The sequence below is a fragment of the Myripristis murdjan genome, chromosome 19 (genome assembly GCF_902150065.1).
Source record: "Myripristis murdjan chromosome 19, fMyrMur1.1, whole genome shotgun sequence".
Classification (NCBI taxonomy): Eukaryota; Metazoa; Chordata; class Actinopteri; order Holocentriformes; family Holocentridae; genus Myripristis; species Myripristis murdjan.
In genome coordinates, this window is record NC_043998.1 from 10,878,307 (window position 1) to 10,892,711 (window position 14,405).

The 14,405-nt window shown below is 41.5% G+C and overlaps 1 protein-coding gene across 1 annotated transcript in view; it reads left to right on the forward strand.

Moving 5' to 3' along the window:
* The window catches only part of LOC115377741 (potassium voltage-gated channel subfamily C member 1-like), a 38,870-nt gene extending 25,327 nt beyond the window's left edge, over window positions 1–13,543 (forward strand). The window contains exons 3-6 of the mRNA XM_030077722.1: window positions 808–1,789; window positions 3,553–3,756; window positions 5,860–5,880; window positions 12,868–13,543. Of these exons, the coding sequence (XP_029933582.1) occupies window positions 808–1,789; window positions 3,553–3,756; window positions 5,860–5,880; window positions 12,868–13,022 (1,362 nt within the window). The 3' untranslated portion in view covers window positions 13,023–13,543. The remainder of the gene's footprint in view (window positions 1–807; window positions 1,790–3,552; window positions 3,757–5,859; window positions 5,881–12,867) is intronic.
* Window positions 13,544–14,405: the final 862 nt, after the last annotated feature.

Consider the following 14,405-nt stretch of genomic DNA (forward strand, 5'->3'; position numbering starts at 1 on the left):
TTTGACACTTCGGACATGCTATTGAGCGCACCGTGAGCTGTGAGGTATGAGGACATGCAACATCCTGATTTCTCATTCACTGCATTATCGGATACACTCTTATCAATTATTCATTTGTCTTATCTTTCACACTGTTTTCTTTTCCATTCTGTTCCTTAATCCTGCCCTGGGACTTTCTTGTTTTTTTTTTTGTCCAGCAGAGTATGACCAGTAACCCACTGAAGAATTTTACGTTTAAAAGATGTCTAAATGGCCATAGATGCCTACGCTAAAACACTATTGCTCAGTGGGAATGTAGTCCGTTGTTTCATTCTACCAGGGATCCCTCCATCTTTGCTTTGCAAGTTTACATTCATGTCTTTGATTTTCTTTTCTTTTCCTTTCTTTTTATTCTCCTTGGTGTGTTACACCTGCTCTTGTAAAATGAGAAGTAATTTTCCATACTGCAGCACATAGGCTAGGCTCTTAGGCTCTTACTCAGTGTTTTAGCCTGGAGGTCAACATTTATAGCACTTACACATGTAGTAAGGCCTCACAGACTGCAGGGTTATTATCTCATGCCACTGAGAAATGACCCACAGTGACCTGCTGGGTTAACATATTGTTGAGCATACACCAGCTCTTTATCTCTGGTGTTAGTATGAGGTTAGAGAGTGCCATCAATTCTGTACTTACTCTTTATGCTTATGCTTCTTTGCCTGAATTTTTAACATTTGTAGCTGACTCTATCTCCTCCCCTCGCTTTCTCTTTCTCTGTTACCCTTCTCTTTCCATCCTCTCTCTGTTTGCTGGTTCTCTTCCTTCTAGTATGTGGCATTTGGCTCCCTACTCTTCATCCTCATTTCCATCTCCACTTTCTGCATGGAGACGCATGAGGCCTTCAACACCATCACCAACAAGACAGAGATCGTCGCGGTGGGCAACGGGACCCGTGAGGAGATTGTATACGAGGTGGTGACTGACAGCTGGTTGACGTATGTGGAGGGCATGTGCGTCATTTGGTTCACCATTGAGGTCCTGCTGCGTGTCACCTTTTGCCCGGACAAGGCTGAATTTTTCAAAAGCACCCTCAACATCATCGACTTTGTGGCCATCCTACCCTTCTATCTTGAAGTGGGCTTGAGCGGTCTTTCCTCCAAAGCTGCCAAGGATGTCCTGGGGTTCCTCCGTGTCGTCCGATTTGTCCGCATCCTCCGAATCTTCAAACTGACCCGCCACTTTGTGGGTCTGCGTGTCCTGGGCCACACCCTTCGTGCCAGCACCAATGAATTCCTCCTGCTCATCATCTTCTTAGCCCTTGGTGTCCTCATCTTTGCCACTATGATCTACTATGCTGAGAGGATTGGCGCCGACCCAGATGACCCTACAGCCAGCGCCCACACCAACTTCAAGAACATCCCCATTGGATTCTGGTGGGCTGTGGTAACTATGACCACACTGGGCTACGGAGATATGTACCCGGAGACATGGTCGGGGATGTTGGTGGGTGCGCTGTGTGCCTTGGCTGGTGTGCTGACCATTGCTATGCCTGTACCTGTTATTGTCAACAACTTCGGCATGTACTACTCTCTGGCTATGGCCAAACAAAAGCTGCCCAAGAAGAAGAACAAACACATCCCACGAGCACCTCAACCAGGATCTCCAAACTACTGCAAGCCGGATGCCCTGGCAATGGCTACTGCGTCACCCCAAAGGATCCTGGGAAATGTCCTAGGTGGGGTGATGGGGTCCGGAGGCATAGGGGGTGACTGTCCCCTCGCCCAAGAAGAAATCATAGAGATAAACAGAGGTGAGATATTTCAGTTTTCATCTCAGGTCTCTCTGCTTGACAGACAAATAGCAAGCTCTAATGACAGCCAAAAGACAACCAACATATGTGACCCTGAATAAGTTTGTTTACTCAGTATGTTTTTCAGAGCATCTGTCTGCACAAATTCTCTCCTCAAGGGCAGTGAACACAAATTGCATAGTCAAATTCTTTTATTTTTGGAGAGGCAAATGTCAAAGTCATGCTGTACACAGCTCATCCAATAAGAGAAAGGTGGGTAAAGTGGCTGTGCATGATTATAGGGAAAACAACACATTATTCATGACCGTTCTTAGGCATAACCATAAAGATGTGAGGGGTCAGGTGGAGGTTTAGAGTGCCAAAGTCTCACGAGACAGAAGTGGCACTGGTAGTACTGCCAAGAAGCGATGCATAGTTGATTCTGGATCTACCCTGGAGAAATCACTGGCCCATCAGAATTCATGTGTAATTTATGATCAACTGGTGGGTCCACAGTTGCCTTAAGGCACCCATCTGTCAGTGGGGAACAAACACTATGGAAGGAAAATGAACTCAATTATCTGTTAAAACAACCTAATGCCTCTCAGTTTGGGTTGACTTCACACATTTCCTCTCTGGCATTACCAGTGAAATCACAGAGATGATTTGCCGCTTTGCTTCTAATTTCGAAGCCATAGCAAGAAGCTTTACATACAACAATGATGCACATTTAACACATTACCTCGCCACCTTAAGTCATCAGTGAGCCAGTAATTAGTGGTCTGGCCAGTGCATTCATTATATCTCTGTCTGGCTTTCTCCTACATGCTAAAAAGCTTTCTCATAGGTTGTGTCAGTAGATTGTGTGCATAGGCTCCCATACAGACCTAGACCTCCAGCGACCTCTCTCATCACTCTGTGCTAAGGCGGAGCCATTAATCGAAATATTATTGAATTCCCATTATCGTCCAGTGCATTATCCAAGTTGCAAGAGCATCAATTTTTCGATAAAGGTGAAATGTGTGGCAAAACGTTGTAAATGAAGGATTATGGTGCCACAGCGATGCCCCGGCCTAAATACTGTATTTTCCAGATTTAAGAAAATATGTTTGTTGGGTAGAGACCTCGGCAAAGATCATGCCATCATCATTGTAACAGTTTTTTCAGCGATGTTACATAATGAAAGTGTGTATTTTTACTATGCTGTTTTTCCGATGTTATACCTTTCTGATGCACCCTTTGTCTTTAAAATATCTATGTATTGTTCACAAAATATTTCTGTGACATCAGGAACACAGAAATTTCTTACCAAAACTTTGACTCTGGCTTGTAAACTATTGACTAATTTACGATGATTAGCAAGATACTATTTGGTCAGTACCTAACAAAAAACACAATAGAGCAGAATTGGAGAAGAAACCTGAAGCACTCAAGAGGGAGATAAGTTAAAAAGCTTTTAATATAATATATTTTGCTATAGACATTTACAGTGCCAGTCATTACTGGATTTATTGTGCCCTTATGATACTTCATAGTATTTTAATCTGCTGTGGTGTCCCAATAATATTTCTATAATCATCCTGCTGGGCTTTAGGTTTTTATATTAACAGGCATCAAAATAGCATCCTACAGTATGATTATGTACTTTATTTTTTCACACATGCTAAGTCAAATCAGGTGATTTGCAGGTGTTTGTGGAAGAAGACACACGCGGTGCGCCTCACCGTTGTTTGCTGATCCACCTGCACCCTCCATGTGTCTTTCCCCGTGTGTCTCCCTCGCAGATTCCAAGCAGAACGGTGATGCAGCCTCAGCGGCCTTGGCTAACGAGGACTGCCCCACCATTGACCAGGTGCTGAGCCCAGACGAGAGGAGCCCTGTTGGGCGAGGGGGCGCCGGCGTTACCCGGGAACGCTACCAGCAGGACCGCGCCTGCTTCCTGCTCAACACCAGGGAATTCCGCGCCACAGATGGGAATGTGCGGAAAGGTATGTTTCACGCCAGGGGACGGATACATAAACATGTACACCTTACATAAACACATCCACACAGTAAGATGCCAGGCACAAAGGCCTACAGTACACTGATCTTCTGTACATATATATATATCTAGTATGCCATGTGGGCAGTTGCAGCCAGGGCAGATGAGTACACATTTGATTATGCATACATCTGGGAATGTATAGGTTGGAAGAGAGAGCATACATATAAGAAATTAGTTTTGGGAGCTACAACCTGCATTTATAAGACCGAAGGCTCCAGCCACAGCTAGCAGTGAAATGTAAACAGATACACACAGACCCACACATAAAACACACATACACTTAGCTCTTCTGCTCTGCTCTATTTGTTTCCACCTCTTCACGATCATGTTGTCTGTGTCTCCATCACTGCTTGGTGTCATATTTTATTTCTTCAATCAAAGATTTTCTGTCCCTCTACCTCTCGACTTTTTCTGTCTCTTCTCACTGCCTCGGTCTTCCTGTCTTCCATCTCTCCATGCTGTCTTTGTCTTTTTTCTGTCCCATAGCCTCACATTCATTCGTGCTCATAAATGATCTCTGTCTTTCTCTGTCTTCTGGACTCAGACAGTTGACCATGCATTAATTTACCTCTCGTCACTTCTGTTTTCTTTTTCTCCCTCCCTCTCTCTCTCTGTCTCTCTCTCTCCCTCTCTCTCTCTCTCCTGCCTCCCAACTTCTCCCTCTCGATTTTTGGCTTGCATCCTTCCCCCTTGTGATGCCTTTTCCACCCCAACCTACCCCACATTTTCCCTCCCCGCTTCCTTTCTCCTTCGCCCCATCTTTGAATCCATCTCCTCATTTCTTCCTTCTCTTTTCCTTTGTTGTGCACCTTGGCCCCCCCTATTTACTCCCTGTGTGTCATTCTGAAAAACCTGGCACCTTGATTCATTTATCTACTATTGCAATCCAACTACCACCACCACCAACCTGCACTGAAACACTCCCTCACACTCCTCCCAAACTTTTGACACCCCCCTGTTGACAACAAACTAGAGGCAGCAGCCCTGGCACCCAGCCCAGACTCCCCTCTGACTGAGGATTGGTATAAGATGGAAGGGTCTCTGTTACAGCAGGACCTCAATGCAAACTCCACCTCCTCCTGGATCAAACCATAGGCCAACAGAGGTAACACTAAAAACAATAAAACAAAAGTAAAACACAAGGAGCCGAGCCAAAATGGAGCCCCTAGCCTAGTCAAGTCTTGACTGAAATCATCTGGAAAATTCAATAGGCTCTCCATGACAAAGCATGTCTTGCAGATGCACAATGAACGCACAATACACCAATACAGTACACACTTCAACACGGACAAAGTAACACCTGTACTCACACTCGCACACGCTATGCATGACTTCAAATCACAGATATACACCACTGTGTCCACTGTGTTGCGTCTACATGTTCAATGGAGTTCAAAGTGTCACCCCTGAAGAGTTTTCTCTCTGACTGAACGTGTGTTGTGAATTTGAATTATTACCTTGGGAGACTGATGACAAGTTGAGCTAAGGTTGGGTCGTACTTAAAATTCAAATGTTATGGTTGAGTATTTAATTGCACTGTGAGGATCTTCATCTGATTCGAGAAGTATTTCATTCAACGAAACCTAACCTCAGCCCAATATCCTGTATAACTTTGTGTCCTAACAATTTTGTGAAATCAGTGAGAATCTTGCAGTTAACTGATCATTCATGCCATATCTAACACTAATACAAAATGTCCAAGATGTAAAAGAAAAGGTCTTTTGGGGGGGGAAGAAAATGGAATTGCTTGGTGATTTAATCCTGAGTGGCTAGAGTGTGCATGTCTGTCTGTGTGTGTGCGTGTGTGTGTGCTTGCGTGAGTGTGGGTGAGCGGTCAGGCCTCACGCATACAGTCATGAATGCAAGAGTGCGTCCGCTATGCGCGCACATGTGCTATACGTCCAAGTGCGACGGCAGCTGACGTGAGAGTAACCAGTTGTCCTGTCCTGTGTTAATAACCAATAAACACTGAAGAAGCGTGAACGGTTTGCAGTGGGTCACCTTGTTGTCTGATGTGCCTCTGTGTTGTTGTTGTCTCTCTCTTCAGGTTGTGTCATATCACGCGTTTGTATGTGGGCTTATTCATTCTTACATGTTATACACTGTGTCCCTGTCTTTCCAATGCCGTCTGAGTGTTGTGTTTGTATTGTCGTGTGTGGCTTATTTTATTTTGATTTATTTACTGTGTTACTTCTTCGTGTTACTCCCTACCCCACTGGCCTCCACCTTGGCAGACGTCAGCTGGCGCACTACTATACAGAACTTTTCCCCTTGAAAAAACACATTACATTTTACCTTAACTGATATGATCTGTACATGTACATGTAGTATTAGACAGAATACACCTCCTACTCTGACAAACTGTGCAGACATGAATTGAGTAACACCTAGAAGGTTAGAGATTCAGTTCAAAGATGTGCCTACCGACATGTACATATCATGGGTTTTATCTAAATCAATTGGCTTGCCTTGATATTTTGAGACATTTGTGATGCTGATTGCAGAATCTTCCCAAGGTCCAAAGTCACTGGGGTCAGTGGAGCCATAAAGGTCAAGGGATAGTACATCTTGAAACATGCCACGCTGAAAACAAACCTGAAAACAAACCAAAAAAAAAAGACCAAAATATTGTTAGCCAAAACCATGCAATGGTTTTTCCTAGCTTTGTAGACAAAGCCGGTGTAATCTAATCTGAAATACAATCACGATGCATCATTTTACAGTGCTGATTATGATTACAAAATATTGTGTTGTGAGCGTGTTATGGGTCTGAGATACTATTCCCTAGACCATGTAACTGTGCTTTCAGTGCCTAGTGTAGTACAAAGGTCAGGACCCAATGTTTTTGTACTGTGGAGACCTGGATAGAAGTCAAAAAACATTTTGTACCGTAAGCTGCACTTGGTGACTGAAACACTTACACACTGAACTGACCAGATAGACAGACAGACACAATGACAGATTTGATTGAAAAGCGGCCACATGCGGTCTAAGGTAAGAAAGCCTTGAGCTGTCCAAGCCCTTCACTCAGAGGTCCTTGACTCTGCTTCGGTTTCAATGGTTCTTTTGTATAAACTGCAACTTAAGTGCCACAAAAATCCCTCTTTAAAGCAAATCAGGAGTCCAGTGAAGAAAAGAGACGTGGGGGTTACGAGGGCGACGCTCAACATTATAGAGGCAGAACGCTCCACCACTTAATCGGGATTTGGGGATTTTTTTTTAGAGGTGTTTAACGGCTCTATACCATCTGTAGTGATCCCTGAGTTATTCTGGAATGAAACACTGAGGCTTGTGCATTGCGGAGTGGGACTGTATTTGGTGCTTATAGTAATTAATACCAAAGACGTTGGATCTGGCTCGGTCCCTCTCTGAAACCTCATCCTTTAACATTTGACAGTGAGGTTATGTGCATGCGTCTGTCCTGCGCCTCCCCAAAATAGAACAACATGGCCATTCAGTCTCACATGAATGACATTCTGTGTTAAAATGGCCTGCGATTTCGGGGAAGACCCACATCCGGGAGCGGAGTGAGAGAAGTCCTTGTTGGGGAATGAACTCCAGCGAATTCTCCTTGTTTTTAAAGAGGGATTCTCATGCTCTCTGAAACTTGTTGTGTGCTTCGGTCGTGGTTTCTTTTGTAGATACATGCATAAGAAGTCTTTGTTAGCTTTTGAGTTTCTTCTCTTTGATTCTTGGCCATTTGACCTCCTCCGCACCAAATGCAATATGCATGGCTCACTAAGGTCAAACGGTCAATCACCCCTTTGATTGCCCACTCCCAATCACCGCTCTAGACCTTCCTCAGTAAGCTCCTTCTTGTCAGGCGCTGCCTCTCTTCCCTTGTCTCTCTCTCTCTCTCTCTCTCTCTCTCTCTCTCTCTCTCTCTCCTTCCGCTCTGTCTCTCAGTCTTCATTCTCCTCCTCTCACTTCCTCACTGTATGTACATTCGTGTGCGTGCCTATCATTTTGATCTTCATTTTATTTCTTGGGAGTTCATGTTCATTTTTGTCCCGTATTTCTGACACGGTGTCTGTATCTTCTGTATCTTTTGTTGATCGCCTTTTGCGGTCTCAACGTGGTGTTGTTTATATGTGTGTGTGACTGTGAGTGAGTGTTTTATTGTTTGAATGTGTGTAGGACTGACTGATGATTATTTTGCTGTCGTCTTGGTGCTGTCTGTGTTGTTATCGTCTGTTGCTTCTGTGTCTTAATGTCTTTGAGTTCTGTGTCGATGTATTTTGTTGTATCTGTGTTTGTTGTGTCTTTCATTTTGATTTACCCGGTGTACCTTTTTTTTCTTCTTTGGGTTTCACCATCACCTTCTATCCCTCTTCAACAAATTGGAATGAACTATAAAGAAATTCAAATCTTTTAAACACTGAAACAGACATGAAAACACCACAAATCTTGCCGGATCAGGGCGTTTTTAGTTCATTTTCTGACAAAAAGGCCAATTCTTCACAACCAGTTGCAGCCGAACCTATAATAAGGATTTTTTATTATTATTTATAGAAAAAAAAATCACTTTTTTGACACCAAGAATAAGACTTACTTATTTTAATTGCTTGTATCACTTTTTAACCAAGATAATTTATATGTTGCAGTTTAATACAATTTTAAGGTAAAAAAAAAAAAAAAAAAAAAAAAAAAATGAGATGGATGCTTTCCATCTCATCCCTCCTGTTTATTAAAAGATTTCTTTTCAAATTAGATTTATAATGCACATTTAAGCTTTTTGGCAAAATAATTTTTGTGAAGCAGAAAGGTTATAGTATGTACTTCACTTACTGGCCACTGCTTCTTTATGTGTGCTGATGCAAAACAATGCCTCACTGCCATTTTTTTGTGGTTGAGGTGAATATATTTATGTAATTTAGAGAGACGGCAGGCACAGAACCACAGACTGTGCTCAACTAATGTTTGCTCAGATGTTACCTAAAACCTCTCTTGTAGTTGGAAACTACATTTCATGTAATAACACTTGTCAGCATCATCTTTGTATGTCAGTGGTCTGTGATTTTCCTCCAGATTGTAAAAGTGTGTCTTCTGCATTTCCATGCTCATGTTCTGACTTGTGTAACAACACCATTGTGTTTCACATCATGTTGCTCCATCCCAACAGCTGCAAATATTTCAGCCTGGGCCAGATTTTTACCTTTTTTTTTTTTTTTTGAACAGCAATAGCACATGCTATGAAATATTTAACAGCTTTGACTGAAACCACGATAGCCGATGCACATCCTACTGTATATGACCTAGATATGGTTAACATGACACAGAATAGCATGTTGGATAGCTTCCCCAAAAGACATCTGAGGCATGTACTGGGCACGCTGCGGCTTCTGTAATGGTCAAGAACAGATCAATACATCTAATTATGGGTAACATGAGCTCATACCATCTTTAACAAGCAATTGATCTCATGTAAGAATATGATACAGTATGTGGCCATGCCTCATGCTCTCAGGAACAGCATCTGAACCATTCCTGTGCTGCGGCACTTTGTAATGCTAGCTAAGCCAAGCGCAGAGCCATTAATTCGTAATGTTTTTTTTGTCAATTCTCACTTGAATTTGAAGCATTTATGGACCTCATAATGGTCAGAGGTGGTTAAGTAGTTCCTTGCCCTCTTCATACATGCTGTACCAGAGGTTATTCAAGGACTGTTAAGTCTCAAATTCTGTCCTATATATTGATCACACGTATTTGATTTCAGGATGTTTATTTTCTTGGTAAACATTCTGGGCAGAATATTTGCACTTTTTTTACACTCTCTCCCTGTGTCCACCCCCTCCTCCTCCTCCTCCTCCTGCCATAACCCCCTCCTGCTGTGATTAACACTCATTCTTCCATCCCATTCCCAGGCCGCCACTGCAGTGCAAGTGTAACTAAAGTCTGACTGTAGGTAGGTACACACTCTCTCCATAGTGAAAGTTAAATATGACTTTGGGCAGAAATTATGTTACAGTTGCATACAGTGATAGGGGGACATACAGTGATAGTGTTTCCCCCTGATATAGAAAGCACATATTCATGTTGATGCTGTTGCAGATAGAGCCCACTGTGAAGAAGATGACAGACTGCAGTGGCTAAAAAAAAAGTTACTTATTATGTTAACATGTTACCATGTTACTGCCTCTTCAGCATTACCTCATCAGTTTGACCTTTAATCTAATCAATAGATGGGACAAACTCTTTTTATGTCATCCATATTTTTCCTCATATTCCACCTGACAAGTGTTACAAGAAAGTTTGATCCCAGATTACATTACAAAGTGCCAGGAAAGAGGACGTTTATTCAAAGTGGCAGGACCAACTCGTAAGTGGGAACTGAACACTGTTGACGAGATCATCTTTGTTTTTCATGGCTGCATCAAAGTTGAGTTTTGTTTGGAGCTCTTTGATTAAAAAATATACTGTATCATCGTGCGATTAGACCTTTTTTTTTTTGGTTCCACGTGAGCAGTGTTTGTACGTGTTGTTTCTCTTTTTATTTCTTCCTCTCTCCATTTTGCATGCTGCATGCCGATTTCTGTTTAGCACCAAAAAGAAGATCCAAAGGAGTTTCTGGGTAGTATCAAAGGTTTTTGTTGTAGCTTGATGTACAGGTTGCCCGACGCTGTTTTTGTGAACTCCCTTGTTTGATGCGAACTTCAAATCCAAGGAGCGTTTGCCGACGATAATCAAATGTAGCACCGAAGTAAAACAAATCCTCAGTAGCCTTGATAGGGATTATAAATTGGAAAATAGCAATTGTTCACTTTAATTCCGTACATCTTGCAGCATCTCATCATCTGATTTAAAAACTCTCAGATACACAATTAAGTTCTGAATTACTTAATATTTTGGTCCATCGCAAATCTCAATATTTTGAATTTTCCTGCTTAAAAACCGCTCACCTGCATGTGAATTTAGGAGCCCTTATGATCGACATTATCCGCATGTAGGCCTACTTTACTTTGCATCATCCTGTTCAAAGATCAAAGATCAATATATGAGTTCATGCTTCAGGCCTTACTTCCTCTTGCATTTTATAAACTGCTGTGGATTTCAAATAATTTGTATTTCTGAACTTCTCTAGACAGCCGAAGTATGACATGAGGTTACATGACCAGCCTCATCAAAGCTCCAGTGAAACCACAACTACATCTACATCGCTCACTGCCATTTTGTTTCAAACCAGTTGCAAACCACCAATTAACACGGAGTTAGGGAAGTGAATTATCCAGTTCGAGTGAAAGATTATGATTACATAAGATTCATAATAGTTGTCTGTTGCTTTCAGGATTTTTGTGTTTTAAGATGCTTTAGTGGTGTGATAAGAGCAGATGAGGTTGTTTCTGTAGAACAGGAATATTCAGGTTTGCCTGATTCGGACAAAACACTGCTGAAACTGAACCAAAGCAAGGAACGGCATCTCAGATTGGCCAGACGGTGTTTTAGGAATGTTTGTGTGGTGTGCAGCATCTAAGAAACCCGATGAAAATGCATCATCAATATTTTACCACGTTGCCTTCTGACTAATGTGCCCGAGCCAGTCAGAATAAAAAAAAAAAGAGGACTTTTATTTATGGTGGACTCGAGTGATGCTTAATGTAGAGTGGCTGAGCTGGCCACTGAGCACCACAGTGTTGCCACGGTAAAGTTTTTATTTTTCCATTTCAGCAGGAAGGCACAAAGGGCATTGTACTGTACCGATGGATGTTGTTCTTTGTTGTCTGTTTGTGAGTGCGGGCCTAATGATGGTTGGAGTTTGGCATCAGTACACACTATGACTTGGTGATTTTGGACCACAGGCTGTGTTTGCATAACCCTTTTGCACTGCAGTTCATAAAAAACAAGAAATTTCAGCCAATATTGCAAAAAACTGCACAACTCCACTCATTATTGGTCAGTTAGCCATTGTTAGGGCAGCCAGCTACTACCTACCAATGGTGCTTTCCACTTCACTTGATCCAACTTCACTTGGTCAGCACAGCACTATCTTCTCTCTGGCTGCTCCCAGCAGGGGGAGTCCAACGTCTGCATGCTTTGCCCTGTGTTACATGCCAGAAATACAGAGGGAAAGGACACAGAGGCTGAAGTGAAGATAATTGGTTGGCATATACACCCTCTCAGCAGCGCAAGCGCCATGCATTTTTAATTTCCGACTGACTTTTTGTCAGTGAAACACTCGGTCTCACCGTGTGTCGTTTCCCACTGTACACAAACTGTGACTTGATCTCCATTACAGGATGTGATTACCGGGGAACAGGAAGTGACTCTGAATGTGGCAGGGAGGCCATGTTTGTGTTGGCCATGTGAAGTAGTCAGGGACCCCTAAAGCTGAAGCCTAGTGGGCAGCTATTGAATCGTAAAGCGAGATCATAAAAAAACCCGGCTTCGTTGGTGATGTTTATTCAGACTCACTCACCTCTGAACTTCATTTGGTCAACACATGCCAGTGATATTTCAGCATTGTGTTCTTTGCTGCTGTATGTTTGTCGAAAATTGTATGATTTTGGCCGAGTGGTTGTCTAAAACACCTGGACATAGAGATTTGAATTTCACCCTGATAAAAATGTCGGGTGCTTTATTCAACTGGCCCAGTGTAGGTGTTCAAATCCTTAATATCTAAGAATCTTTTGCTTTTCTGTTTTGAACCAAAAATGAATGACATAAATCATAACTCGCATTTTCTTGTTTTGTCCTGTCTTGTCTTGTCTCTGTGTCTGTCCTCGTCTGTCCTTTATATGTCTTTTAACATTTTATGATTTCACAACATTTGCAATTCCTTTTTTGTTTATCCTCGATTGATTCTTATGACTACTGTGCTCCTTTTTATTTGGATCTCATCTGATAATTAACTTCATGTTCATGTTTCAATACGCTGTAACCTTCATGTAACACTCAACCAACCTCAAAATGGAAATTTTTGTCATTACATGTGGAAACATTTCAACCATGATTTCATTTTGTTTTTATTTGGACATGATGTAAAACAATAACCCTCAATAATTAAACAAAAAATAATACAAATAAAAAACGGGCAATGGTGAACATCGTCTCCTTAAAGCAACTGGCTACGAGAAGTCTCGCAGTCTAAACAACATATCAGGAATGGCCGGCTCGTCACTGAGGCTCGCTCCCATCACTAGCCCCCCCTTTGAAACCTATGAGGCCCCGGGGCCGCTGCGTCGCTGCCGCTCCCCCATCCCCTCCATTTTGTAGCAGAAAGGATCCTCAATGTTTGGATGATGGAAGATGCACTGGATTAGCTATGGACCGAACGCATCGCTGCCTCCATTAGGATTGTACACAGCGCAAAAAAAGAAAACAAAAAAACAATAGCAATAACATAAAAATGATCTTGAATGTAGAGAGAATGACCTCTTGTCTTGTGAATTTAATGGTTTATGATGCATGCGTCAGGCTAGCTGATGGGGTCAGGTACAAAATTTTAGCTTTAAGGATACCATGTTATTTTGAATTATGATAAGAAACGTGACAAAAAAATATATTTGGATCGGTTAGTCGATGAAATAGCGTATTATTAAAGCTGAAAAAGAAAAAAAAAAACATGATGAAAACATGTGCACAGTTAGGTTTTAAAAAGCTAGAACTAAGAGTGTAAATGAATATCCGTTTTTGTGCTTTCTGGACCAAACCAACCCGAGCTCACACACTGTCCAGAGGTATGACCAGAAAACAAAACACTTAAATTCATTTAGCCAAAGAATGAAAAAAAAAAACATTTATAGATTAGATTGATGTGAAATAGGTTTCTACTTTATTTGTCACATGTGGATATTAATGTATGTACAACGTAGACACCATTTTGGTATTCCTCTCGAGCTTTTAGGGAAAAAAGAGCAGGCAGTATTGAGAATATTCAGTGCTTCATTTTGTATCACACTCAGTGTGGGCTCAACACACACCTTGTGTTGATCGTTTAAGGCAACACAGTGAAGCGATGTCAAAAGTTACATAAAAAAAAAAATTCTATATATATATATATATATACATATATATAAAACAACATCACTTATGTCAAAACCATACAAACATAAAGTACTGTACCATAAGAGCTATTTTAGCTGTTAAGCATCTCATTGCATTGTAGAACACATTAAAATAGGTTTTATTTTTCGCATTGCAATATGATCCCAAATGTAATAACTGTCCAAACGAGGTTAAAAGAAAAACACTTTGACCCTTTTTGACGGGACAGAATTAAAACGTTAGATAGCCACTTCAAAACTTTGCCACACTAATTTAGACAATTTTTACAAGTACAGTCAATGTACTTATAAAGTCATATGCAGATGACTACATATTTAATGTTATACTGTATTAGCTATCACGAATACAAGCACTTTACTAACACTTGATACTTTACTAACCTTTGAGAAATGAGCTTGCATGTGTGCGTCCTACATAAAAAACACACAGTTCATATCGCAACACGTATTGATCAGCTGTTATCGGTATTCAAACGCTGAAACATGCGATTCCAACCTCAGTGGTGGACTGAGCCGTCATATCATCAAAATTATTTCTAACAAAGGATGTTTAGTTTTCTCTAAATATCTGTTTTGCTTCTTTGTCACTTTT